This window comes from Physeter macrocephalus, chromosome 13, assembly GCF_002837175.3.
Source record: "Physeter macrocephalus isolate SW-GA chromosome 13, ASM283717v5, whole genome shotgun sequence".
Taxonomy (NCBI): Eukaryota; Metazoa; Chordata; class Mammalia; order Artiodactyla; family Physeteridae; genus Physeter; species Physeter macrocephalus.
Genome location: NC_041226.1, coordinates 26,365,448 through 26,391,951, shown reverse-complemented (window position 1 = coordinate 26,391,951; position 26,504 = coordinate 26,365,448). Strand labels below are relative to the sequence as shown.

Genomic DNA, 26,504 nt, shown 5'->3' with positions numbered 1-26,504 from the left:
TTGTCTATTCTGGGCATTTCATATAAATGGAATCATACAAAATGTGGTCTTTTGAACCTGGCTTCTTTTGTTTAGCATAATGTTCTTGAGATTGATCCATGCTGTGGTATATATCAGTACTTCATCCCTTTTTATTGCCAAATAATATTTGATTGTATGGATACACTGCATTCTATTCATTCCTTCCTCAGTTGACAGACATTAGGGTTGTTTCCACTTTCTGCTTATGAATGCTGCTATAAACAATTGTGTACAAGTTCTTGCGTGGACATGTTTTAATTTGTCTTGGGTATATACCTAGGAGTGGAACTGCTGGGTCACATGGCAACTCTACGTTTAACATTTTGAGGGAACTGCCAAACAGTTTCCCAAAATGGCTGCACCATTTTACTTTACCCCCAGCAACCTATGACGGTACCAACTTCTTCATTACTGCTTGACTCTTACAGAACAGGAGTGATCTCACTACACAGTATCCTTACCCTCATGGAACTTATATTCTAGTAGAATAAAACAAGAAATGAACAGGAACAAACATATTTATTTCAGATAAGAAAAAGAAGAAAATAAAACAGCATAAAGTAACCAGACAGTAACCAGAAAAGGGAGTCTCTACTGAAGGTAGACAGAAAGGCCTCTCTGATAAGGTAACGTTGACAGAAGTGAGAGGTGCAGAGCTGGAGGGGGAATACTGCAGGCAGTGGAAACAGCAAGACATAAGACTGAGAAAAGAACAAGTATGGCACATTCAAGAAACAAAAAGCAAGAAGCCAGTGCAGCTAAAGTACAATGAAAAGGGAGAGGAGGGAGGAGGTGGTTGGGGACCCAAGCAGAGGCTAGACAATGTTAGGCTCAGAGACCACGGTAAAGTCTTTGGATTTTAAAATGCCATCGTCATTTTCCCATCCCTTATATTTTTTTACATACAGGTGTTCATCTGTGCAAACGTTTACTGAACTGTCGTACATCTTCTAGCCGCACCTAATAGTAACAAATAGTAAAGAGACTATTTGGGTAATCCACACCACTCATTTAGCATCACTTTATTTTGTGGCTCAAGAGAGAACATGTAAAATATGACTACCAATGGTGTTCTGGAAGCAAGGCACAAGCATATGAATGAATCCTTACAAATTTATCACCTAGTCCTGACCAATTTAAGGTGTATGCTTCACCTACAGTAACTAGCAGCTCTGTCTTAGACTATTTCCAGTAAGAATATAGTTGCAGATCATTCTCATAATCTAAATCTAGATTTCATTCTTTTAAATGTTAATTGATTTTCTCCACTCCATTGGTTAAAAATTAATATATAATTGCTAAACATAAAACCCATGGGCACAAAATATTCTACATGTTTCTATATTGTTTGACTCAAAAAAAAACAAGAATTTTTCACATATTATGCTATATTTAGTTTCTTCAAAGAGACACAAAATGTTTTAAAAAGTCTAGTGACATAAATGCCATAAAACAACTTGTTACCTAGTCAAAATTTATGCAGTTAAAATGCCCTTTTTACCATCCCAACTTGACCCCCATGGCTCTCCCTCCAGGCACTGTGTGCTCCCACCCAGCCAGGCTACTAGCCAGCCTCACACTTGTTGCCCCAATCTCAGCTTTCTGATACACATTCCCCACAAGGAGAAATCCAACCCGTTCTTCAAGGTCCAGGACAAACACTCTCCCTTCCTTGTCTGGTCTCTAGTCCTCTTCCCTGAGTAGAAGTGACTTCTCACCTATGTGCTCTTGAAGGAATTCTGCAACTCAGATGCTTCCCTAGACAACTGTGCCTGGTACACAACAATATATAAGTCTATGTCTTGGACAGATATATTGTCACCAAACTACTCCTCTCAGCATACCCTCAAATATATATAAAGCTATTTGCAATTACACCGGGTGCTCAGTTGAAAATCACATCCATTTTAGCACAATTTGATACCAAGTCATCACAAAATGCGAGGTCAAGATTGAAGCTCTTCTGGAGGCAATTACGGCAGAAGGATCTTTCCTTCCTTCCAAACTCAGGCCTAATTCTTTAGTAAATGGTTTCTGAACAATGACACAATCCTCTATTTAAACGAAACTTTTCCACTCTTATTACCGACACAAAAATTGCTCAACAATTCTTTTAACTCTCAAGTTTATGAGTGGTATGTATTATCAAGAATTTATGGCTCTAAACCCAGAGCACAGAGAAGGTGAAAGATCTACCACAAGGTCATACAGCTAATCAAAAGGGCCAAAATATGACTCCATTCAGGATTCTCCCCAAAACCTCCTAACATGAAGAACCTGAACATCAGTTAACTTCCAAGAGTATCTGATGATGCTTGGTGTAGAGAAAACATTCAAATATTTGAACTAATGAAGATGAGCTAAAACATTTTTAGTTGCGGAAGTTTATTCACAATGTGAAACTAATTCATCCTTAATCATACTGTCCACATTAACATATTATTTCAAAATTCACTGTGCAGTTAAAACTATCAAGCACAGTGCGGGAAGGCTCATACTAACAACTAACCCTTCTGCTCTTCGTAATGGCACTGACCAGAGACCCGTCCGCAAGAGCCACTTTTTCCTTCTTCATTTGTTCCCGGAGGCCCAATAGACTAAACATTAGAGCTCACCCCATTTTCTAATTTCAGCTTGCATTTAAGATAACGCTTTTGTTTCATTTACAGCTCACATGCTGCTGACACAGCTGCCCCTTCTCTGTAACAAACACAGGGCTTCTATATTTAAAAATACAGTGAAACTTTGTTATAACATCCCCTCCCCAGTCTCCGGCCAATTTTCTCTCTTCCAAGCCCCACCTCCACCCCAGGATTTTCTATCCGCGGCGCTCAAAACGTTAGACCCTTTCGGAAAGTCACATTTCTTCTTTAAAGACATCTCATCCTAGTGGCATTTTTCTTCTCCACAGCGTGTGTGTGTTTTGGCGGGGGGCGGGGGGCGGACGTGGGCGGAGAACGGGACGGACGCCCTTCCCCAGAGGCCTTCCCGAGCAGAAACACTCAAGTCTGTGGCTCCGGAGTCTGGGGTACTTTCTGAGAACTACGGCCGGCGCCCCCGATGTCAAGTTGGGATGACCTCGCAGGCCGGCCTCGGGGCGGGGCTCGGGCGCCGCGGGAGCCCGGGGTGGACACGCGGCCAATCCGGCTGCCGCGGGCAGCTGCGCTGTCGGGAGAGCGCACCCGCGGGCACCGAGGATCTCCGGACCGCCCTCGGCGCCTCCCCGCGCCCCCCCTCCCCCGCCAGGGGGCTGCTTTGTGTCGGGGGTGTTTCTAGTCAACACCCGGCCGAGACAACAGGGCTCCAAGCCGGGCGCGGGCTCCCGGGCGCCGAGGGCGGGGGCCAACACGCCCCGCTTCGCTTGGGACGGTCAGAAGGGGCCGGCCGAAGAGGAGGGTGTGGGCCCGAGGCGGGCACTGGGGGCAGATAAGGCGAGGCCAGAGTTAATCATCACCTCCCGAGCGCCTGGAAAGGGACGGCCGGGGGCCGGAGGGGCGGGAGGGCGGCCCCGGGGAAAGTGAAACTCCTTCCCCGCCGCTCAGCCCCGCCAGCCTCCGGCAGGAGCAGAGGAGCCCTAAGTGCACTCGCTCCTCCAGCCCGCCCGGCGCGGCACTCCTGTCTTCCAAAGCCGCAGCCCAGTTCACGGCGTCACTAACAACTACTCTAACGCGCGTCTTCCACGAAATCACCTGGGGTAGGGGGCAGGAAAAAATAGCCAGAGCCAGTCCCCACTGTCCATTTCTAAAAATTAAAAAAAAAAAAAAAAAAAAATGTTACAGCGTTCCCATACCGGGAGTCGAACCCGGGCCGCCTGGGTGAAAACCAGGAATCCTAACCGCTAGACCATATGGGAAGTGCTGCTAAGATAGCTGCGGTGACTCACCTGACAAGCGCAAACGCCGCCGCTTCCCCAGCTCCACCGCCCACCGCCACTCCAGCCGCCGCCGCCTCTGCGCCACCCGAGTCGCTACCGCCGCTGCCCACGCGCTCGCGAGCCAGGGAACGCGCCCGGCCCGAGCGCGCGGGCGTCCGGGGGGCGGGGCTGGGTCGCTCCGCCGCCTCAGGAAAGTTCTGAGGGCAAGCCAAACGACTTTCGGCTCCGAAACCAGCTGTTTCACCTCTTTTTTTTTTAACTCCGCCAACGGCCCCCAGCCTACAGGTCCGTGCTGCTCTGCTGGTCAAAGTGCGTGCGGACTAGTTGGCAAAGTTGAGGGCGGCGACGTCTCTGGGAACAGCTGTTTGCGTTCGGGGCGGAGGCGGCGCGCGAGCTCCTCGGCCACGAGCCAGCGAGCCTAGAAGAAGGGTGGAGGTTCTGGATCTCAGGGAAAAAGAGAGAAGGCGGGATGACGCGGGGACGTGAGGCTTGAGCTTCCCGTCCCGCAGCTCAGGCCCCGTCGTGCTTTCGCCCCTTCTCGGTGACCTCAACCCGTTTATAGCAACCCCACCTCTCCGGAGCCGGGAGTACCGCCCCTGGAGGGGGAGGGGAAGGAGAGGAAATTTCGAACGCGGATTGAGTCGTCTGGGCACCCGTAGTTGGGAACCGTGGAACACTGGTCCCGGGGAAGAAGGGAGGTGTCCGGGCTCGGAGGCTGCGGTGGGCCTCGGGGTGAGCTGGGCTCCGACTCGCCACGCGTGGGGAACGCGAGCCTCAGCCGGGCCCGGAGCGACCCGCGGAGCGGCTGGTCCTGTCATGTGAGTCGGGTTTCAGGCTCTAAACAACGAGGTCTTGTTTTTCCGGGCGGCCCTTTCCCCCTCCGGTCTCTCGCTCCTCCACCACCCCTCTCCCCCCGCCCTCGGCCGGGGGGCGTGACGGACGTTCCTTTAACTCGCTCAGGGCTGGCAGCGGACAGGCGGGGCCGGTTTTCTGGGCGGGGTGGGGATGCTACCCCGCAGAGCGCCCTGGGGGCCTGGAGCACGGGCTCTGGGAGGGAGGCTGGAGGCCCCTGGAGGTTGGACGGCCGCCGCAAAGCGATGGAGCGCTCCCGCCACCTACACGGTCGGGAGCCGGGAGCATCCTTCTGGTTTCTGTAGCGCTTGAACCGTGGGGTATTGTGAAATTGTAGGGTTGGGCTGCGGCCACCGCTGCCTCCTCCGCCTACTGGAAGCGGCCAGCCTTGGTTAGCCTATGAATTTATTTATTTTTTTGGTCTTGCCGGCCGAGAGATCCTTTGGCTTTTCCAAGTCTCTTTTGCCATGAGGCTCAAGAACAAACTGTATTAACTGATAGTCTCAGAGGAACCGCAGTCTCCCACCAGAGGTGTCTTATGTTTTGTTTTTTGGGTAGAAATAATTTGATTTAAAGTGAACTTTATGAGTTTCTTCATGTTTCAATTAACAGTAATCTCCAAAAATGCTAGAAAGGAATGGAAAGAATAGATAATCTTCTCCAAGATGTTCCTTATTTCTTCACACTGATGACAGTAACAAATGAGGCATTTTTTTAAAAGCTCTTTTGTTTAAGGGCGTTTTAAATCCGTTGCAGACTTTTTCCACTCTGCTGGCAACAGAATTTCAGTTGACTGATTTCAGTCAGCTAAATAATAAAGCAGAGTGCTGTGTTTAACAAGTCAGGATTCAGTAGCAGAGGCTTATATTTTGGACTCTTTAAGAAGTTGTAAATCATGCAAAAATTTACCTTTTTAAATTGTAAATAAACTTAAACTTGTTTTTTCTTTTCCAGGGCAGACTACTGGAAGTCCCAACCAAAGAAATTCTGTGATTACTGCAAGTGCTGGATAGCGGACAATAGGCCTGTATGATAATTCCTCTATTAAAGATTCTCATAATATTGTATTCATGTGAAATGTTCCTTTGGCTGCTTCTTTTGTTTTTATTTGTAATCAACATTTGGAGCATTGTTGGTACTTTTCTCAGCATGGGTAAAAAGCATAAAGTTACAGCAGAAACCAGAGGCAGCAAGCCTTCCACTGTGATTTTCATAAACATTTCATGGTTTTTTTTTTTTTTTGCGGTACGCGGGCCTCTCACTGTTGTAGCCTCTCCCGTTGCGGAGCACAGGCTCTGGACGCACAGCCCCAGCGGTCATGGCTCACGGGCCCAGCCGCTCCGCGGCATGTGGGATGCTCCCAGACCGGGGCACGAACCCGTGTTCCCTGCATTGGCAGGCGGGCTCCCAACCACTGCGCCACCAGGGAAGCCCTGAAATGTTCCTTTTTGATCTAATCTCAGAGCTTACAGAACAGTTTCATATACATTGCTCTTGATTTTTCAAAACATCGAACAATTTTTGTTGTGTTTTCATTCCTTGAAGGAAAGCTGTGAGCCTTCTTCTTTTTCATCAGCCCAAATTTGATTATGTACTAAGCCAAATTATTTCTCTGTGACCCTTCAGTCACATTCAGGAACTGGACATTGCGTGGGTAATCGCATTAATGTTTATGAAACACCTACGTTATGATAGTGCTGTTTGTAATGTTGTCGTATACGAAGAAAAGTAAAAGCAGAAAGCCTTTAATATGTAGAAAGAAACGACATTATTGTACTTTTTCTTGTATGTTTTCTGTTCTAGAGATAGTTAAATATGTTTGATGCAGAGCTTTATATCTCTAAATGCTTAAATTTGAAAGAACATCGTTACCTTTGTCATGGAATATGAAAATAGGAACCTTTAAGCACATTATTACTGTATGTCTTAGTCGAAATTCAGCTTTTAAGACATGAAACAAAAAGCACCATTGATTTTTGGTTTTTTCCCCATCTCATGCATGACATACTCTATGTACATAGTACATAAATGACAGGGTATCTTTTAAATGTATATTTAAATGCACAGAAGAATAGTAGCCCCATCTTTAACAGTGTTATGTTTCTTTGACAGACATTTATTACTATTATTTGCAAAGAGTTTAAGGATTTTTTCTTTTCAGTTTTGTCTTGCTTTTTTTTATCATTTTGAATAGTTGCTAAAGTTCTTGACTATTTTGTTTGACTTAGCCACCCTTACCAAAAAAAAAAAAAAAATGCCACAAATTTAAAAGCTACACAGATCACTGATAGTCTCTTCCCTGGAAGTATCCAAGCAATTCAGTGTTTTTGAGTTATCTAGAGCAGGGGTCCCCCACCCCCAGGCCTCTAGTGGTACTGGTCCACAGCTGTTAGGAACCGGGCTGCACAGCAGGAGGTGAGTGGCGGGCGAGCGAGTGAAGCTTCATCTGTATTTACAGCCGCTCCCCATCGCTCACATTACCGCCTGAACCAACACCACCCACCACCCACCCCAGGGAAAAACTGTCTTCCACGGTCCCTGGTGCCAAAATTTTGGGGACCACCGATCTAGAGTAAATAATTCCTTCTAGGATAGTCTTTCTTCATCTTCTTGAATTGCTAATATACATTGATTTAACCTTTAACTAGAAACAAAATTAATTTGTTTTTGAACAGGCCTTAAATATTCTTTGTGTAGTATAACCAACTTTAGGAAACGAACATATGAAAAATAGTGGATGAATATTTGCTTTATGAAGTCACACTTTAAAGAGGAATTCACAGCAGTACTTTAGAATAATCAGCAAATGTGTTAGATAAGAATTGACTGACAAAACTTATTTTGAAAAGTTACCAGAAATTTCTTACTGCATACAACAGCACATTTGTAATTTAGGGAGCATTCTGGCTGTTAAATAGGTAATAGCATTCACTCACCGACTCTGTCCCCATCCATCCATTTACCATCATTCCTCATAGGTTACCACTTTTTAAATTTTCTTGTCTTTCCGTCCATTGTTTCTATATGTAGGCATATAGATATAGGTTCTGATTTCAGCATGCATAGAAGGTAGCATGCTGTTTACACTGTCATGCATCACAGTTGTTTTTTTTAAAATTGAACACCGTATCCTGGAGGTCTTTCATCATCAGTATATAAGGAGCTTCTTTGTTCTCTATTACAGCAGCCTAATTTTGACAGATAGTGCCAAATTGCCCTGCATAGGAGTTTTACATTTTGTACCATTACCACATAGTAATAGTATTTGTTTATAATTTAGGAGGAGTTTTTTAACATCTACTTTTCTCGCATTTTGGAGGAATAAGGTTCTAAGAATCATTGTTTATTCTCTGTGTCTTTTACCTAATGTGGCAAGTAGAGCAGTACAAATTCTAGAGACTCGCCGGTTTTGACATTTTATGTTGAGAGGTGTTTCTTGAAGTTAAGATTTTTTTATTCCCACTCCTCCTTTGGCTTCATGTCTTGTTTGAGTCCTCTTTACAATCATATTCACTAGATTAGTCATCAAGTGTACCTTGTATATTTCTCTATTAATATGGTCATCATAGTTTATTTTAAGCACCAAAGGAAACCTAGTCAGAGGGCATAATAATAAATAATGTGGTTTAGTTCCTTAGCATCATTTGATAAAAAGGACCAATTTGCATTAGAATTATTTTTATCTTTTCTGCCAGTTGTAATTCAATTTTGTTATGTTCCATATCTTTATTTACTGTTACTCTGCTGTGAACATTATGATGTGTAGTTTTCCTTTGTATTTCCCTTTTTTTTTTTTAATCTTCAAGAGCATTGAATTTCATGAAAGAGGAAAGAATCATAAGGAAAATGTGGCAAAGAGGATCAGTGAGGTAATCTAGTTTGTTTCTTTCTTTGCCAATTTCTCTATGTAAATATCAGTCCTTTATCTAGCTTTCACTTTTATATGTGTCTTACGCAGATTAAACAGAAAAGCCTGGATAAGGCAAAGGAAGAAGAAAAGGCATCAAAGGAGTTTGCTGCAATGGAGGCAGCTGCCCTGAAAGCATACCAAGAGGATTTGAAAAGGCTTGGCTTAGAGTCAGGTAAAAAAGGAGCCAGCATGTTTTAAAAGTAACATCAGAGGGCATGCTAAGTGAGCTCTTATTGTTTCCATAGAGAGGTTATACACTCGGTATACTCTTAGTGCTTTGCCTGTACATCACAGCCCTATTTAGACTGTGGGACTTTTGCTCGTGCACTTTTGTTTTGCTTTTAAATCTTCATCTTTCAATACCTCCATTCACAACAAGTGTGTTACTCTTGGGGTTTCCTAGTCCTGGCTCTATCTTAGGTCAGCGGTTCATTTCCAAGACACTTGAGTTGTTATGTATTCTAATTATTTGGCTAAATGGATCTATTCATTTAAAAAATTGGCCTTGCATTATAACCCCTGTTCACTTTATCTATATGGTCAAAACTATGAATCATGTTTATTTATATAATTGAATTATAGTGACTTAACCTTGTGTGGACAAATTAAGTGACTTTACTACTAGAAGGTAGACTTTTTTTTTTTACTTTTTAATTTTTTTATTGAATATATTGGACATGTATGTAACATTGTGTGTTACTTTGATCATTTATTTTAATGGGATTGCCATTGTAGCAATATTTATCATATTACATAATTATAGTATGATATCATTGTCTATATTCATTATATTGTTCATTAGACTTCTGGCTTATTCTGGCTATTCATTGCAAGTTTGTACCCTTAAACAACATCAGTCTTATCCCTCCACCCCACCATCCCCTATTTTGCTCTGTCTTTTACAAGTTTGACTTTTTTAGATTCCACATGTAGGTGGATACCATGCAGTATTTGTCTTTCTGTATCTGGCTTATTTCACTTAGCATAATGTGCTCAGGGTTCATCCATGTTGTTGCAAATGGCACGGTATCCTCCCTTCTCATGGCTGAATTGTGTATGTGTGTGTGTGTATATATGCCACATCTTTTTTTATCCACTTATCTGTTGACGGGTATTTAGGCTGTTTCCTGTCTTAGCTATGAATAACTTAGCTGTGATAATGCTGCAATAAGTATATATCTCTTCATAATCCAGTCTCATTTCCTTTGGGTATATACCCAGACGTGAATTGGTGGATGGTATAGGAGACCTATTTTTTAATTTTCTGAAGAACCTCCATATTTTTTTCCTCTGTGGTTGAACGAGTTTACATTCTCACCAGCAGTGTATGAAGGCTCCCATTTTACCATGTGTTCGCCAGCAAGAAGGTAGATAATTTGAGGGTGTGAGGATAACTCATTTCCAGATAAAAGGCATTATTTAAGTGGAGTATATCTATCTTGTCACTGAATTTAGACTTCAAGTTGGTAACTTTCTATAAAGCATTTCTTCCATGACAAATCCATCATCCTGAAACCAGATCTCAGTTGTTTATCTTGCATAATGGTTGCAGTAGTCAATATGGAATGGTATTCTTTGCTTTCTAACAAAAACTGCTTTTGATTAACTTTTTAAGCAGAGTAACAGTTAAGTTAATTGGCATTGCCCTCATCACATAAGAACAGTTGTGCCCAGACTTTTTTTTTTTTGGATGCATTGGGTCTTCGTTGCTGCACACAGGCTTTCTCTGGTTGTGGCAAGTGGGGTCTACTCTTCATTACAATGCAAGGACTTCTCATTGTGGTGGCTTCTCTTGTTGCAGAGCACAGGCTCTAGGAGCGCGGGCTTCAGTAGTTGCAGCACGCAGGCTCAGTAGTTGTGACACGTGGGCCCTAGAGCTCACGCGCTTCAGTAGTTGTGGCATGTGGGCTCAGTAGTTGTGGCACACAGGCTTAGTTGCTCTGTGGCATGTGGGATCTTCCCAGACCAGGGATCAAACCCCTGTCCCCTGCGTTGGCAAGCGGATTCCTTTTTTTTTTTTTTTGCGGTACGCGGGCCTCTCACTGTTGTGGCCTCTCCCGTTGCAGAGCACAGGCTCCGGACGCGCAGGCCCAGCGGCCATGGCTCACGGGCCCAGCTGCTCCGCAGCATGTGGGATCCTTCCGGACCGGGGCACAAACCCGTATCCCTTGCATCAGCAGGCGGACTCTAAACCACTGCGCCACCAGGGAAGCCCGGCAAGCGGATTCTTAACCACTGCACCACCGGGGAAGTCCGTGACCAGACTTTTAAAATATCCTGGACATTATTAGTTAAAAGTCAGGGGTAGTTGTATTTCTACAAGGATAAAGCTTTATGTTCATTTTAAGGGGAAAAAGGATTGTAGGCATTCCTGCAGAATTAAAGACATAGTTGAAAATTCATATCTCATCAATTAGGTAGATCGGGAGATTCTATTATGCTTCCCTATGAGCAAATAAATCTTATTGTTTTATATTTAATTGGATTTTTCCTATCAAATGTTTTTCATAGCCTTGTTTTCTAAATAGAATATGTATTCCTTTAAAAGTGCAACAGTAGGGCTTCCCTGGTGACGCAGTGGTTGAGAGTCCGCCTGCTGATGCAGGGGACACGGGTTCGTGCCCCGGTCCGGGAAGATCGCACATGCCGCGGAGCGGCTGGGCCCATGAGCCATGGCCGCTGAGCCTGCGCATCCGGAGCCAGTGCTCCACAATGGGAGAGGCCACAACAGTGAGAGGAAAAAAAAGTGCAACAGTATAGGCAAAGAAAAGAGTTTTTAAAACTAGCTGCTTTTAAGATTTCTCTAGACATCTAGAATTTTTTTTAATAAAGTTATACTGTACATTTTATGCTGTGGTCTGTTTGGGGGTTGTTTTATTTCTTCCCTAAATGATATGTCAAATACGTCTTTTCTTTTAAATAATTAAAGGTACACATTATTTTTAGTGGCTACAGAGTGTTTAGAAACACAAGCTTTGGGGTCAACCAGAATCGCCTCTTGCTAGTGATACGACTTTCGATTTTTACTAAAATTAAGTAACATAATGGTATGAATTGCTCATTATTATGACCACTTGTAACAAGTGTTCAATAAAGGGTATAAAATGCCATAATAGGATGCCATTAAAATGCCATAATTTATGTAACTAGTCTTTTCCTGATTAACATTTAGGTTCCTTGGAGTTTTTTACTGTTAGGAAGACTGTTTCAGTGAGCACCCTTATGTAGGCATGTTTTCACATTTATCTCTATAGGCTCAATTTCTAGAATTGAGATTGCAGATTTAAAGTGTAAATATATTTTGTATATTGACTGATGAAATCAAGCTGTCTCCACAAATATTGGGCTGATTTATACTTTTTCTAGAAATAAAATTATTTTGTTAAGTGATGTTGGGAATAACTAATTATTCCTTTGGAAAAAAGAAAAGCCATAAAAACTACCCATTTTTTATACCCATGTAAATATCCGATAGATCATACTGAGTAACTGTGGATTTGGTCATTCTTTTCAGTATTATTGATCTAATGCAAAAAAAAATTGCATGTATTTGCATTTCTTTGGATATTAGTGAAGTAAGTGTTAAAGTACCTTTGTACTTTTTGCCCATTTTTGTGTTAGAATGTTAGATTTGTAAGGGATCTTTGTTAGGAACATTAATCCTCTGTCATATTTGTTGTAAGGATTTATCATTTGTCTGTCTTATGTTTTTTTTGTTGTTTTTGTTTTTGCCATAGCAAATATTTGAATTTCTATGCAGTCTAATTTAACATTATTGTACTTTTTTGGGTTTTTTTGTAAATATCTTTGATCTGAAATTTATATTGATGTAAAAACATGGGAGGAGCAGGGAGTGGAGAATAAATTTACTTTTTTCCAAATAATTAACCAGTCAGTCCAACATCGTTTGTTAAATTATTTTTTTTCTCTAATAAGAAATACCAGAAATATGCAGTTGGAACTGTTTCTGTACTATTGTGTTTCAGTCATATGTTTGTCTACTCCTGGATCAATTTTACACTCTTGGTTTTTTAATCAGAGTTTCAGAATGTTTTAATATCTAGTAGGACTAGATTCCCCTTATCACTTCTTTTTTATAATTCTCCAGGATATTCTTATATTCTTGCATGTTTAGCTTTCTAAATAGGCTTTGTAATAACGTGTCAAGTTCCCAAAAGAATCTTGTCAAGCTTTTAATTGGAATAAAATTATTAGTGTTTTATAACAGGAAAAAAAATTTACATCAGCTACTTCACCCTTTTCTCATCTTTCTTCAGAAATTTCAGATCCAAGCGTGTCACCAATAACCAGCACTATCCCACCCACCTCTGCATCAAATCAGCAGAAAGAAAAGAAGAAAAAGAAAAAAGACCCTTCAAAGGGCAGATGGGTAGAAGGCATAACCTCTGAGGGTTACCATTACTATTATGATCTTATCACAGGAGGTAAGTCATTTAGGCATAAAAATAGTAGAGAATGATAACTGACAGTTTGTTTTGTGTTAGGACTTTTAGTTAATATTGGAACGTTTAAACAATGAAAGACTAACTTTACATTTTTGCCACTGGTAAAAAAATTATGTGCCCTTTAAAAAGGTACCCTTCTCATAGTGACTCAAGGTCATAATTAAAGACTTAATAGTGGGTTCCTTACAAATAAATTATACCTTTATATTTTCTCAATAAAACTTCATAAATATTTTAACTTTTAGGAGTGTATGAGATCACAAGGAGAAGGAAGAGAACAAGAAGTAGAAAGGGTGGGTTGTACATATATTAAAGGAATGGGTAGAAGAAAAGGTAAGAACGGTCAGGAAGGTAGGAAATTAGATTAGAGAGTTAATCACGAAGAAAACCTTGGGCCACCAGTATTATGGTAATTATTAAGATCTCTAGAATCACAGTCAGTTTTTGACGACATAGAAATAGTAACAATCTCTGAGAGTTTGCACTGAGCCATAAGTGAAGTGCGTGTTGTTGTTCAGCAGTGAACCATAAATAATTGTATGCTAGGGATTATAAGTCTTTCTCAAATTTACATAGAAATTATTTATTAATTACATTTTTTCTCCCCTCTGGCACCTATTCCTTGCTGCCTTTGTTCACCATCCTACTTTATATACTCTTGCTCTCAGCAATATGTGTTTTTAATTCCTGCATTCTTCATCTTATTCCTCTTTGGAGTCATTCATTCCATCTCTCACTCTCCCCTGCCCCAAGATGTCAAAATTTATCAAGCCTGAATTCCAAGAAATCTTTAAGAGAAGCCCTATCTGTCTCTAATAATTCTTGTGAAGTACCAGTAACTTCTTATCCTTCATTCTGTCCTTCCTTCTTGGTTACATAGCATTCACATGTATTCTTCACAGTACTACTGGGATGTATGTTGTTTCTTTTTATTTTTCAATTATGTTTTAAACTGTAGACACGTAGCATTTCATTCATGTTGAATATCTTGTAATTTTTTGCCAAATTAAATTTTTTGGGGAAGATTTTACAAATGCAATATATTTTGCTTTAAGCATCCCAGTGGGAGAAACCTGAAGGATTTCAAGGAAACTTAAAAAAGGTAACTGAAGCACATTAATAGTCCTTTTAATTCTTTTAAGTGATTGGCTTCTGGGATTTTTGTAGGGTTGATTAAGCAAATTTACTTCCAGATAAGCCTCCCTGTCCCCCCAACCCCCTTTGTTTCTTTCTTTCTATAGTCCTTTTGTTAAAAGGGTGGATGGAGGTGGAAAAGTGATGTCTACCCTAAAAGTCCACGCAGGGCAAATATTAGTTGGTTTGCAGTCAGTTGCCACTTACATGTCCCTGTCAGTCTGCAAAGAACTGTTCCTGGCTTTCAGAGGCAAGGCATTCCCTCCCTGAAAGGTGGCTCATGATTAACACAAATCAAGCTTCCTGGCCATGATCAGTACCACCACCCCTAATTGCCAGGTGTCAAGAGGACAGGAAAGCTTGACTGACTGCCTTAGTTATCTAATATATAACCACATCTTCAGTTTATGCTGGTTTTTTTCCTCCCATTAGACGGCAGTGAAGACCGTTTGGGTAGAAAGTTTAAGTGAAAATGGCTATACCTATTATTATAATACAGAAACAGGGGGTAAGTATTACCTTTGTTTGTCTCTTAAGCTGTCTAAAATTGTACCTCACACTGCTTATTAGCCTGCTGATGAATTGTCTGAACTTGAGAATTTTAGTATAGTGATAAACATATTTCTGTAGCAAGTATGTATTTTTTATAATTTAAAAACATTAATACAATGGAAAAGCAAAAAGATTTCTATAATATACTGAGCCGTGTGTTGTTATTCTCAAGTGATACTGCATTCACAAATTTTTTTACTTTGAAAATCATTTTTACTTTCTCTACCATCATTGGTTTTTATCGTGATTATTTTAGAGATATAATCATTACCTTGGAAGATCACCTCATTCAACTTGCCTTCTCCTATTTTTTTTTTTTTTTTTTTTTTTTTCGGTACGCGGGCCTCTCACTGTCGTGGCCTCTCCCGTTGCGGAGCACAGGCTCCAGACGCGCAGGCTCAGCGGCCATGGCTCACAGGCCCAGCCGCTCCGCGGCATGTGGGATCTTCCCAGACCGGGGCACGAACCCGTATCCCCTGCATCAGCAGGCGGACTCTCAACCACTGCGCCACCAGGGAAGCCCTTCTCCTATTTTAAAAAGCAGAACTGAAGCTATTTTAGCAGTGGCTAAGACTGTCTAATTTTCACTTTTACTAATTTAATAATTTTCAGTTATATAAATATTTAGAAAACATGCATAATTATTGTTACCTAATTATTATCTAAGTTTTTCAAATTAAGATTTTATCTAATTTCATGAAACTAGTCTTTCCAGTAATTATAGTTGGTTTCTTCTGCAATTAAATTTACCAAAATAGCTATAGTATTGGTGTAACTTTGAGCTTTGTTCGTTTGTTTTTTAATTCCTGCTATCCAAAGACTGCTACATAGCATTAAGTCTTTTAGGAGGAAAAGGCCCTTTTGACCTCCAAGTATATACCCAGCCTGCCCAATGATGACAATGCTTCTACCTCAGTAAACTTGATGTACTGAATCCTTATAAAGATAAAATAACATATAATATAACTATAGAGTTAGATCTGAGTGAGCTCAACGCACAGCTTCCCTTACCAGCTCTATGATTGTGGGTAAGTCACTGAGCCTATATTTGCTCTTAAGTAGAGCTGATCCTGTACTCTGTGAGTTCATGATGGTCATGTGTCTCTAAAGTTCCCCAAACAGTGCCTGGTTCATATTAGATGTTTAACCAATTATTTCTTGTAAGTTCTTTTATTACTTGTGTGAAATAGAGACAAGGAAAAAGTAATTTTTTTCATTAGTGCTGGAAAGAACCCTGTAATTAATAAGGGACTATACATACTGATTTTCCCTCAGTGATTTCAGTTTATGTCTGGATCAATGTGATTATTAATAGAGCCCCCTTTACTCTTAAAACTTCCCCAGTAGAATAGTAAATTTTAGAAACCCTGTCCCTTTTATTAAACTAAAAATAGAGAATAACTGCAGATAATTAGAACTGCTATCATTTTACTAAAAGCCCAACAAACCACTGGGTGGCAGTAGAGTTCAACTGAGATTTTTTTTTTTTCCCTTATAAAATGACAAATTATATTCATTCAGATTTTCGCCATATTATTCCACTTTATGAAGATCCCAGGGAAATTTTGTGATAAATAAATTTCAGGAAATCTCATGTGTGCCCATTACAATGTTTCCTGAAACTGGTGTTGGTTGAATTTTGAGTCCTCAGAAGGTATTACCGGTTCTTAGGTCTCTTTCCATTGGGGCTGTAGTTTATACATCTAGTGAATCCAGACTGGTTGAATTTAATTTCTGAAGGATAATAGCAAGACCTTTGGGATCTCTTATTTATTATCTTCTTGATCAAGTGATGGTGTGAAACAGATGCAGTGTTGTCACTTAATATACAGTGACAGGAAACATTGTATTGGGAATTACTACTAAATAGAATTGGTAACTAAATAACCTGACTATTAAAATGTGTTGAATAGAATCCAGATGGGAAAAACCTGATGATTTCATTCCACACTCTGGAGATCTGCTTTCTAATAAAGTCAGTGAAAAGTCACTTGGCACCCTAGAAGAGTCCAAATCATCAGATTCACATAGTGATTCTGATGGGGAACAAGAAGCAGAAAAGGGAGGAAAAAAAGGAGAGGTCTCTACAGAAACGCAAAAGCTAAAAATAAAGTTTAAGGTAAGTCCTTGATTTACTCTTTATAGCAGTTTGTTAATTTATGAAAAGATCTACAGACTTTCTTCAGCTTTCTGGTAGAAGATAGAAATAAAACCAAGAGATGCATTTTGGCACCAAATGGTTGTATCATTTATTGATATCTATTTGATAACTGTATAGTAAATTCATTTTTAGACCTCCTAAGTTTGAAATGCCTCTGTAACATTCAGAGAGCTGTCTGAACATGCAAATATGAATGTCTAGGCTAGAAATGTTAATTTGAGTATCATCAACATACTGGTAGTAATTTAAGTCTCAGAATGGATGAAGTAACCTAGGAAAATGACCTTGGGAAACATTAAGCATTTAAGTGCAGGAGAGAAAGGAGCCCACAAGGCAGAATGGGGAAAGAATGATTAGGGAGGTATGCTGAGAAGCAGAAGAATTCAGTATCCCAGAAGCCAAAGGAGTAGAGAACATCAGGGATTAACTAGGTCTAGAAAAGGAAAAATGTCCATTGAATTTTGCAGTAAGGAACTCCTTGATATCCTTCTAGCAGTTATACCAGAGTTTTAGGTGGGAAAACTCAGTTACAGGAGGATGAAAAGTGGTTCACAGTGTATATGTGGTTTGGATATGAAATGAAAAGTAGAAATTAGATGATAAGATGGTGGCTGCATACTGACTTTTCATTGTGAGAGATTTGTGGTGGTGATGTTTTCCTTAAGAGGGACTCCAAAGGAGGTAGAAAGGGAATACCAACAAGGGTAAGTGGATAGGTTGGTCTTGAACAAGGAGTAAACTCATTTTCTGTAAGAAGGTAAGGTTTTCACTTTCTATAAGGTATGACTATGGATGATTTGCTGTCAGGAAAGAAGAGTCCTGCCTTTTAGCCTCAATTTACTCATGTATAAGGAAATCAAGATTGCTTGCTGAGAGTGAGAAGCTTTGGGGAGTGTGACAACATTAACAGACTAAAATAATCACTGAGCCAGGGTGGGAGAAGAAATGAACTAAGTAAGAGGATTGACAGGTGGTGGTGCTAAGTGCCCAACCATGGTGGGAAAGTAAAACAGACATTTTAATAGTGTTAATAGTATTGCTAGTCCTTCTGCTTTTGTGACCTTTCCAGGAACACTCAGGAGCCTGGGTGCCAAAGCAGGCAAGATACATAGCATTGATCTATGGTTGAGTACTGGCCTGAGAGGTGAAGGAATATCCAGGATGCTGGAGAGAGGGCACTTCCAGCCTTACCTAGGGTCTTGCCATTGCCTGCAACTTCTCAACCTACCCCATAAATCTTGGTGGAACTTAGGGTGAGGAATGTATCCAGTTTATAGAAGAGCAGCAGCAAAGCTCCTGTGTAGTAGATATCTCACAGCGTTTATAGTGAAATTTAGGTAACCCAGCAACCAGCGTGGGACAGATATTATTAACTTCAAGCAAACAAAATACTACAAAATACAGATAAACAAAAAAGGACAAGCTATAATCCTGCCGCTTCCCAGAGAAATCAGTATAATACCTTGATGTTATTGGTCTATCATTTTCTATTCAGACTTGTACATTGCTTTAAACAAGGTATGGAGTCATACTGTAATAAGGTTTTATTATCACTTTCCAATTTAATCTGTCACAAAGACATTGTTAAGCCTTCATGTACTAAAATAATGGATGGATAGTATTCCATGATATGAATATAAAATTATTAATTCAGCCCTGTGGAGCTGAATATGTATTTTGAATAATCACTAAGGGGACCAGGAGAAGAAATAACTAGAGACACATTACTAAGCAGTGTTAAAGTCTCTGCTGAAATTGGATGTCATAAATTCTGAAATCTCATCAGTTTGTATGGTTGTGTGATTTTTTTTGTAACACTTGACAAACTAATGTTTGGATAGATTTGTGTTGGAGATTTTTAGGTCCTATGCAATAGACAGGCATAGGGACAAAGATATTTTAAGGGTGCTAGCAAAATAATGTTTATAACGTGATTCTCTGTGGACTGGGGCCTGATAACGAAGAAGGTAAAGTCTAGATGAGACTAACAAACTCAGAACACAGGAAATTAAGGTAGTAGAGATGGTAATGATGTTGGATAGGAGGTACTGTAGAAGTAAGCGAGCCAGAAAGCCAAAAGAATAACATTGTGGTCAGAGGGTGGGCTTTTGGAGTTTAAGATTTCGTAAGTGGGGCATTTTTGAGTGATGACATCATTCAAATTAAAAGGAACATAAGTGTGAAGATCTAATATTTGAATACTACCTATGCACCAGGTGCTGCACATGAGGAGAATATCTTATTAGGTGGCTGAAATATAGTGAAGGCCGAAGTCATTGGTTTTGTGGGTCACAAAACTGAGGGTAGGGAATTTTTAAGCTCTGGGATGACAAGAGTTTTGGTTTTTTGTTTTGTTTCATTTTTATTAGAGTATAGTTGCTTTACAATATGGACAACAAGAATTTGAACAGAGAGAACATACAGAGTTGCCAGAGTCATCAACTTGATATGGAGAAATGGGGACTTTCCTGGCGGTCCAGTGGTTAAGACTCTGTGCTTCCAATGCAGGGACATGGGTTAAGTCCCTGGTTAGGGAACTAAGATCCCACATGCCACATGGCCAAAAAGTAAATAAATAAATAAAGGAAAAAACATACATACACTTAAGTGTGAACATTAAAAAATATATATATGGAGTAGTGGCCAGAGGTCATTAGATCATGAGAGGAAGAATGGAAGAGAACTATATAGAAGGTGGTATAAGCCTCAGAGGAGGAGGCATTTATTGCCTGACCTCAGTAAAAATGTCTTACTTTAAAAATGTCATGGCCTGGAAGCAGTCAGGTTGGCTAAGAGAAAGCTGATGCTGTCTCCTGCTTCTGTGGTATCAACAGCATAAGGGAATGAGTTAACATCCATTCAAAGCATTGCAAACAAAACAGTGTTCCAGGACTGCCGCCCATGGTTGTGCAGTTTACGAAGAGGCTGAAATCTAACGCATGGTCCACATGCTAAACCAGGCCATTGGGGCTTTGTTATCCCAGATGATAAAAGCTCCGTAAAAGCACCAGCCCTCTCCAGGGGCTCCTTGGGAGCTACTTCTACCTCAGGGGTGTGTGTCTTTTTCTAATTTCACATCATTACCAGTTGTATAGGCCAGTGAGGTTTTTGCAGTGTCCTCAACATGAAGATGGATTTCAGTTAACACTAATTTGTTGAGGGAGTTCTTTAAATAGATAATGGGTATAGAAGGGTCCAGTGACATGGCATTAAATTCAAAAGGGGCACAGTATAAAGGGAGGTCACTGTTGGACATGTAAGTAAGGAGAGAAGCAGTAAAGTGGAGAAGAGAGGATAAAAAGGCCAGTGTATGTCTCTGACGGGGGTAGAACATTAATAGGATCATGTTATATTATTTTAAAAAACAGCCTTGGCCATGATGTCATAGCATTTTAGACTCAATGAAAAACCTAATCAAGCATTAAAGAAGTTCTTTTATGTACGTTTGTTGTGTTACATGCAAATTTGAACTACTGAATTAATGTATTATTTATAAATCAATACCAAGACTATGTTAAAGAAATTTTTCGTCCTGGCAGTTTTGCTTGAAGTTTGTTATTTCTTAACTTTGACATTTCAGGAAAAAAATAAAAATAGTGATAAAGGAACTGAACCAGAAACACAGAAAGAAAAAAATACCCAAGGGAAGAATTCATCAGGTCCAAATGAAGAAAAACCCAAAGCTCATAAAAAATCAAACCCATATGGAGAATGGAAAGAAATTAAACAAGAGGTTGAGTCCCAGTAAGTACTTGAAACTTAATGCCACTGTTATTACAGGTATTTTACGTCCCATTGCTTCCATAAATTGCAGTACCTAATTTCAGGAATAAGGTGCTCATTAAAAGTATAGCTCATTTCCTTTATTTCTAGAATGGTTTTGTTTTTTCTAATTAAATATTTTAAACTGTAAGCTAAGGTTTCTTTTTTTAAAGTAAACTAATGATTGTTTTAATTCTTACTAATACATGACATTTCTATTGACCACACATTCCCACACTTAACATACCATACACACATGTGCATTCTCACACTCAACCGTTGTTATTCTATCAGAGAAACAAATACCTGCATATTCAGTACATGCTTCATGGGATCTATCTAAAGGCAAGAAAACAGTTCTTGTCTTGTTACTGTATTGAAAATGGCTTATGACACTTAGCTAAGTTTTTATTCAAAAAATGGCAGTTTTATCAACTAAACAAGATCATGGTAGAGATGATACCTGGTTTACATTATTAGCTTATGTGTTCATATCAGCTATTGTCTTAGGATCATTTACACAATGAAAGGAAAATGTCACCCCCAACTTCACACATTGGTGTTTCTTAAATGCTTAAAAAATATCTTCAGGTGGGAAAAAAGTATTTATATGAATTAAGCAGTTTTTCTCCAAACATTAATGCTTTGAAATGGTAATGTAATATAACTGTTCCATGCATACTTTTATAGTGAAATTATTCATTGTTAAAACTGTACTTTAGGGGACTTCCTTGGCGGTTCAGTGGTTAGGACCCTGCACTTCCACTGCTGGGGGCCTGGGTTTGATCCCTGGTCGAGGAACTAAGATCCCGCATACCATGTGGGCAGCCAAAAAAAACAAACCAAAAAACTGTACTTTAATGAAAAGGTCATGTTTTTTCAGAAGACGGAGTAATACAAGTTTTGGACAGCTTTATATACTGTTCTAATAAGAATTGATTCCTTAGTGATATTGTACCATAATATAGCTTTGAACTATTAAAATGTTTTTATTAAATATTCAGCTTTTATTTTACCTAATGAAATATTAGGAAATGTGTATTTAATGCTACATAGTGCCAGGGACCATAAGTATATTGACTGTATATATTGAAGTTGCAGAAATAATAGACTGCATTGATTACTTCAGCCCCTAAGTGATTTCCTAAGTGACTTACAATAGGAGGATGGTCTTCCTATACCAATATCTCCTGTACTTCAAAGCTGAGATTTCTTAAAATTTGAGTATTTTGTTTTCCATGTGATAAGTTTACTGTTAAGCCATTATTCTTAACATCAGCTGGCTTAATATGTGATGGATTGTGTCTGACTTCCTAAGTAGATTTACTGGTGAGGTTGAAACATTTTTTTCATACACCTGTATTTATCAGTGTTTTGTATTTACTCTTCTGTGAATTATCTGTTCGTAGTCTTTGCAAATTTTTCTATTGAAGTATTAGTCTTTCCTTACTTGCATAATATCCTTATGTAGTACAGAAGCTAACCATGTATTAGTAGTAGTTATGGTGGATTTTCCACATTTGTCGTTTGACTTGTAATTGTGCTTATAATTGTTTTAGATGTGTAGAACTTTGTAATGTTTAGTCTGATATCTTTTCTTTTCCTTTGTGATCTGTTTTATTGATACTACCCTTTTTCATCCAAAAGTCAAGTTTATACTTGTATCTCCTCCTGGTTTGTGTGGTCTTCTTTTTTATGTAATTATTATTATTTTTTTAATTAATTTATTTATTTTTGGCTGTGTCGGGTCTTCATTGCTGCACATGGGCTTCTCACTGCGGTGGCTTCTCTTGCTGCGGAGCACGGGCTCTAGGCACGCAGGCTTCAGTAGTTGTGGCGCTCGGGCTCAGTAGTTGTGGTTTGCGGGCTCTAGAGCACAGGCTCAGTAGTTGTGGCGCACAGGCTTAGTTGCTCCACAGCATGTGGGATATTCCCTGACCAGGGATCGAACCCGTGTCCCCTGCATTGGCAGACGGATTCTTAACCACTGTGTCACCAGGGAAGCCCACATTTTTATGTAATTATTTAATCCATCTTTTATGTAGTTATTTAATCCATCTTTAATAATTTTGATACATTGTATGAGATGAGATTTTTTTAAAATATTTATTTATTCTTTGGCTGCATCGGGTCTCAGTTGTGGCGCGCGGGCTCTTCATTGCAGTGCGCGGGCTTTTGTCTAGTTGTGGCGTGCAGGCTTTTCCCTAGTTGTGGCACGTGGGCTCCAGAGCATGCGGGCTCAGTAGTCGTGGCACGCAGGCTCAGCATTTGAAGCACATGGGCTTTAGTTGGCCCTCGACATGTGGGATCTTAGTTCCCTGACCAGGCGTTGAACCGGTGTCCCCTGCATTGTAAGACAGATTCTCAACCACTGGACCACCAGGGAAGTCCCGAGATGAGATTGTAAAATAATTTTTTATCTTACCTGGCAAACCGATTTTGCCAGTACCATTCTTCCCCATTTTTAAGTGGCATTTTTTTTTATCTTGTGTTTAATTCTTAAATTTACCATTTTGTTTCTGGCTACCTATTCTGTTCCATTGGTCCACCTATCTTTGTGACAGTACCATAAAGCCTTAATTATTATGATTTAACTATATCCTTTTATATGGTATGTTCTGATATCTGGTGGTGTATCCCTGTATTTTTTTTTCCAAATTTTCTTAAGTAGTCTCTTCCCATTTTTTCCATGTTAATTAAATCATTTGCAAGTGTTCAACAAGTATAATATTTATATAAATATTACAAATAAATTATACTTGTTGAATTTGGCAAAAATTGATGTGTTTTCAATATTTCATAGTTTCATCAAAAAATGTTGTACGTGCCTCTTTTTACTCAAGTCATTTTGTAGGATTCTCTCTCTGGCTTTTGTAGCTGCCTCTGTGTAAGTCTCATGCTTGCATTTCTTGAATGTAAGCTAAGTAGCCAATTAGTCTACTTGATTCATTTCTGTAACCCCAGGACTAAAAACAGTGACTGGCACGTAATAGGTGCTTAGTACATGTTTATTAAGTACATGAATAAATTTTTATATATTTTGCTATTTTTAATTGCAGATATAGTCCATTTTTTCCATTATTTTGTAAACCAGTAATTATGGTGTGAAAAAGCCTATGTGTCCAATTATGTTGCTGATTATTTTATTATTTTTAAGACTTACTCTTTTGAGTCTTGGGTTTTCCATGTAGAAACTTGTCTGCAAATATTTTTTTATTTTTTTTCTGTTGATACTACTTCCTATTTATTTCATGTCCTATTTATTTACATTTTTAAGCCCAATGTTATATAATAATAAGGGGAGTGGGCATTTCTACACATCTGTTTTGTTGCTGATATCAATAGAAATGTCTCAAAAATTTATATTGAGGATTACATTGACTATTGGCTTAAGATAGATAATCTTTATTATGTTAAGGAAGTGTGCTTTATTTCTGGATTGTTCAAGGATTGTTATCAGAAATAGATTTTGGTGAATTTCAGTAGCCATAGCTCTGATGTGGAAAACTGATTGGGAAATGGTGGTCTATGGTTTAGTTTTGTTTTTGTTTGTTAAATGTATGATAATTTTATGAGATTTTTGTATCTGCCTTATGCTAAATAAAATGGATTAGGTAGCTTTCCATTTCTTTAATGTTCTAAAATAGTTAATAGTTTCCCTGGGATTAAAACGTTTTTTAAAAAATCACTAGTAGGGGCTTCCCTGGTGGAGCAGTGGTTGAGAATCCGCCTGCCAATGCAGGGGACGTGGGTTCGTGCCCCGGTCTGGGAAGATCCCACATGCCGCGGAGCGGCTGGGCCCGTGAGCCATGGCCGCTGAGCCTGTGCCTCCGGAGCCTGTGCTCCACAACGGGAGAGGCCACAACAGTGAGAGGCCCGCGTACCGCAAAAAAAAAAAAAAAAAAAAAAAAAAATCACTAGTAAAATCTTCTGGTCCTGGAGTTCTAGGGGGAGGTAATTTTTGATAGCTTTTTCAGTCTCTTGGATACTATCTATGTGACATTAGGCAAGTTGCCTAATCTACATGAGCCTCAATTTCTTCATCTGTAAAATGGGATAATAATAGTTCCTGCCTAATTTCTAATTTATTGTGAGGAATAAATTAGAAAAAAACAAGTTAACACATTTATCACTGTGTTCATACTTGGTACCTAGAACACCTAAGCACTCAGTCACTGTTACATGCTGCAGCTGGTGTTAGGGGGGCAGGGGTAGGAAGTAGCTTCAGCTAGTCAGTTTCAGTAATTCATATTTTCCCCTAAAATCTTGTGTTTCATCAAGGGCTTAAAATTTAAAACATATGGTAATACATTGAACTTTCCTGTATGTTTAAATTTTTCTTTTCTTTTTTTTCTTTTTTGTGATACGCGGGCCTCTCACTGTTGTGGCCTCTCCCGTTGCGGAGCACAGGCTCCGGACGCGCAGGCTTAGCGGCCACGGCTCACAGGCCCAGCCGCTCCGCGGCACGTGGGATCTTCCCAGACCGAGGCACAAACCCGTGTCTCCTGCATCGGCAGGCGGACTCTCAAACACTGTGCCACCAGGGAAGCCCTTTTCAATTATTTTTAAATCCTTTCACGTTGTAAACTTTTTTATTCTTTTGGGATGATATTTGTTAAAGAATTTTCCAGCTGTGTTAAGATACTATAATTTACATATAACGTGTAAATTTAAAGTGTGCATAGGAATTCCCTGGTGGTCCAGTGCTTAGGACTCCACACTCTCATTGCCGAGGGCCTGGGTTCAATCCCTGGCCGGGAAACTAAAATCCCACAAGCCGCACAGTGTGACCAAAATAAATAAATAAGTTAAGTGTGCAGTGTGTTGATTTGATTGACATGTTGCAGAATGACTACCACAATAGTGTTAGCTAACACCTCCATGTCACAATTACCATGTTTCTGTTTGGTTGGTTGGTTGGTTGGTTTTTTTGTGGTGAGAACATTTAAGATCTAGTCTCTTAGCAGCTTTAAGGTATGTAATACAGTATGATTACTATAATCACCATCCTATAAATTAGATTCCCCCAAATAGTCTTATAACTGGAAATTTGTACCTTTTGCCCAATCTCCCCATTTCCCCCATTCCTCAGACCTGGCAACCACCTCTGTACTCTTGTTTCTGTAAGTTTGGATATCTTAGATTGCACATATAAATTATATAGTATTTGTCTTTCTCTGTCTTATTTCACTTAGCACAGTGCTGTCAAGGTCCCTCCATGTTGTCACAGATGGTAGATTTCCTTCTTTCTCATAGCTAAATAATATTCCACTGTATGTATATACCACATCTTCTTTATCCATATCTTGGCTATTGTGAATAATGCTGTAGTGAACATGGGGGTGCAGCTATCTCTTCAAGATCCTGTTTATATATCCTTTGGATGTATATGCAGAGGTGGGAATCTTGGATCATATGGTAGTCCTGTTTTTAATATCAGGAACCTCCATACTGTTTTCCATAGTGTCTGTACCAATTTACATTTCTACCAACAGTGCTGAAGGTATCTCTTTTCTCCACATCTTTACCAACACTTGTTATCTCTTGTCTTTTTAATACTAGCCATTCTAACAGGTATGAGGTGATATTGCAGTTTTGATTCACATTTCTCTGTCAATTAGTGATGTCAAGCATCTTTTCATGTACCTTTCGGCCATTTGTATGTCTTCTTCAGAAAATGTCTATTCATTTTCTCTGCCCATTTTTTTTTTTTTTTTTTTTTTTTTTTTTTTTTTGTGGTATGCGGGCCTCCCTCTGGGGTGGCCTTCCCCG

General features: G+C 39.8%; 2 protein-coding genes and 1 non-coding gene across 5 annotated transcripts in view; 1 reads left to right on the top strand and 2 right to left on the bottom strand.

The window, feature by feature from the left end:
• Window positions 1-4,173, bottom strand: part of ELF1 (E74 like ETS transcription factor 1) — a 107,004-nt gene extending 102,831 nt beyond the window's left edge. For 2 of the 3 annotated variants that reach the window (XM_055089406.1, XM_028497871.2), the window contains exon 1: window positions 3,905-4,173. The gene's annotated coding sequence lies outside the window, so the exon portion shown is untranslated. The remainder of the gene's footprint in view (window positions 1-3,904) is intronic. The other variant, XM_055089404.1, reaches the window with a different exon arrangement.
• TRNAE-UUC (transfer RNA glutamic acid (anticodon UUC)) lies at window positions 3,803-3,874 on the bottom strand. The gene has a single exon. It is a non-coding gene; the product is annotated as a tRNA-Glu (tRNA).
• Window positions 4,174-4,201: 28 nt separating the features above from the next.
• WBP4 (WW domain binding protein 4) overlaps window positions 4,202-26,504 on the top strand; it is a 32,491-nt gene continuing 10,188 nt past the window's right edge. Inside the window, exons 1-9 of the mRNA XM_007119800.3 lie at window positions 4,202-4,713; window positions 5,702-5,774; window positions 8,554-8,616; window positions 8,706-8,829; window positions 12,935-13,102; window positions 14,179-14,225; window positions 14,690-14,765; window positions 16,723-16,928; window positions 20,551-20,714. Of these exons, the coding sequence (XP_007119862.1) occupies window positions 4,712-4,713; window positions 5,702-5,774; window positions 8,554-8,616; window positions 8,706-8,829; window positions 12,935-13,102; window positions 14,179-14,225; window positions 14,690-14,765; window positions 16,723-16,928; window positions 20,551-20,714 (923 nt within the window). The 5' untranslated portion in view covers window positions 4,202-4,711. The remainder of the gene's footprint in view (window positions 4,714-5,701; window positions 5,775-8,553; window positions 8,617-8,705; window positions 8,830-12,934; window positions 13,103-14,178; window positions 14,226-14,689; window positions 14,766-16,722; window positions 16,929-20,550; window positions 20,715-26,504) is intronic.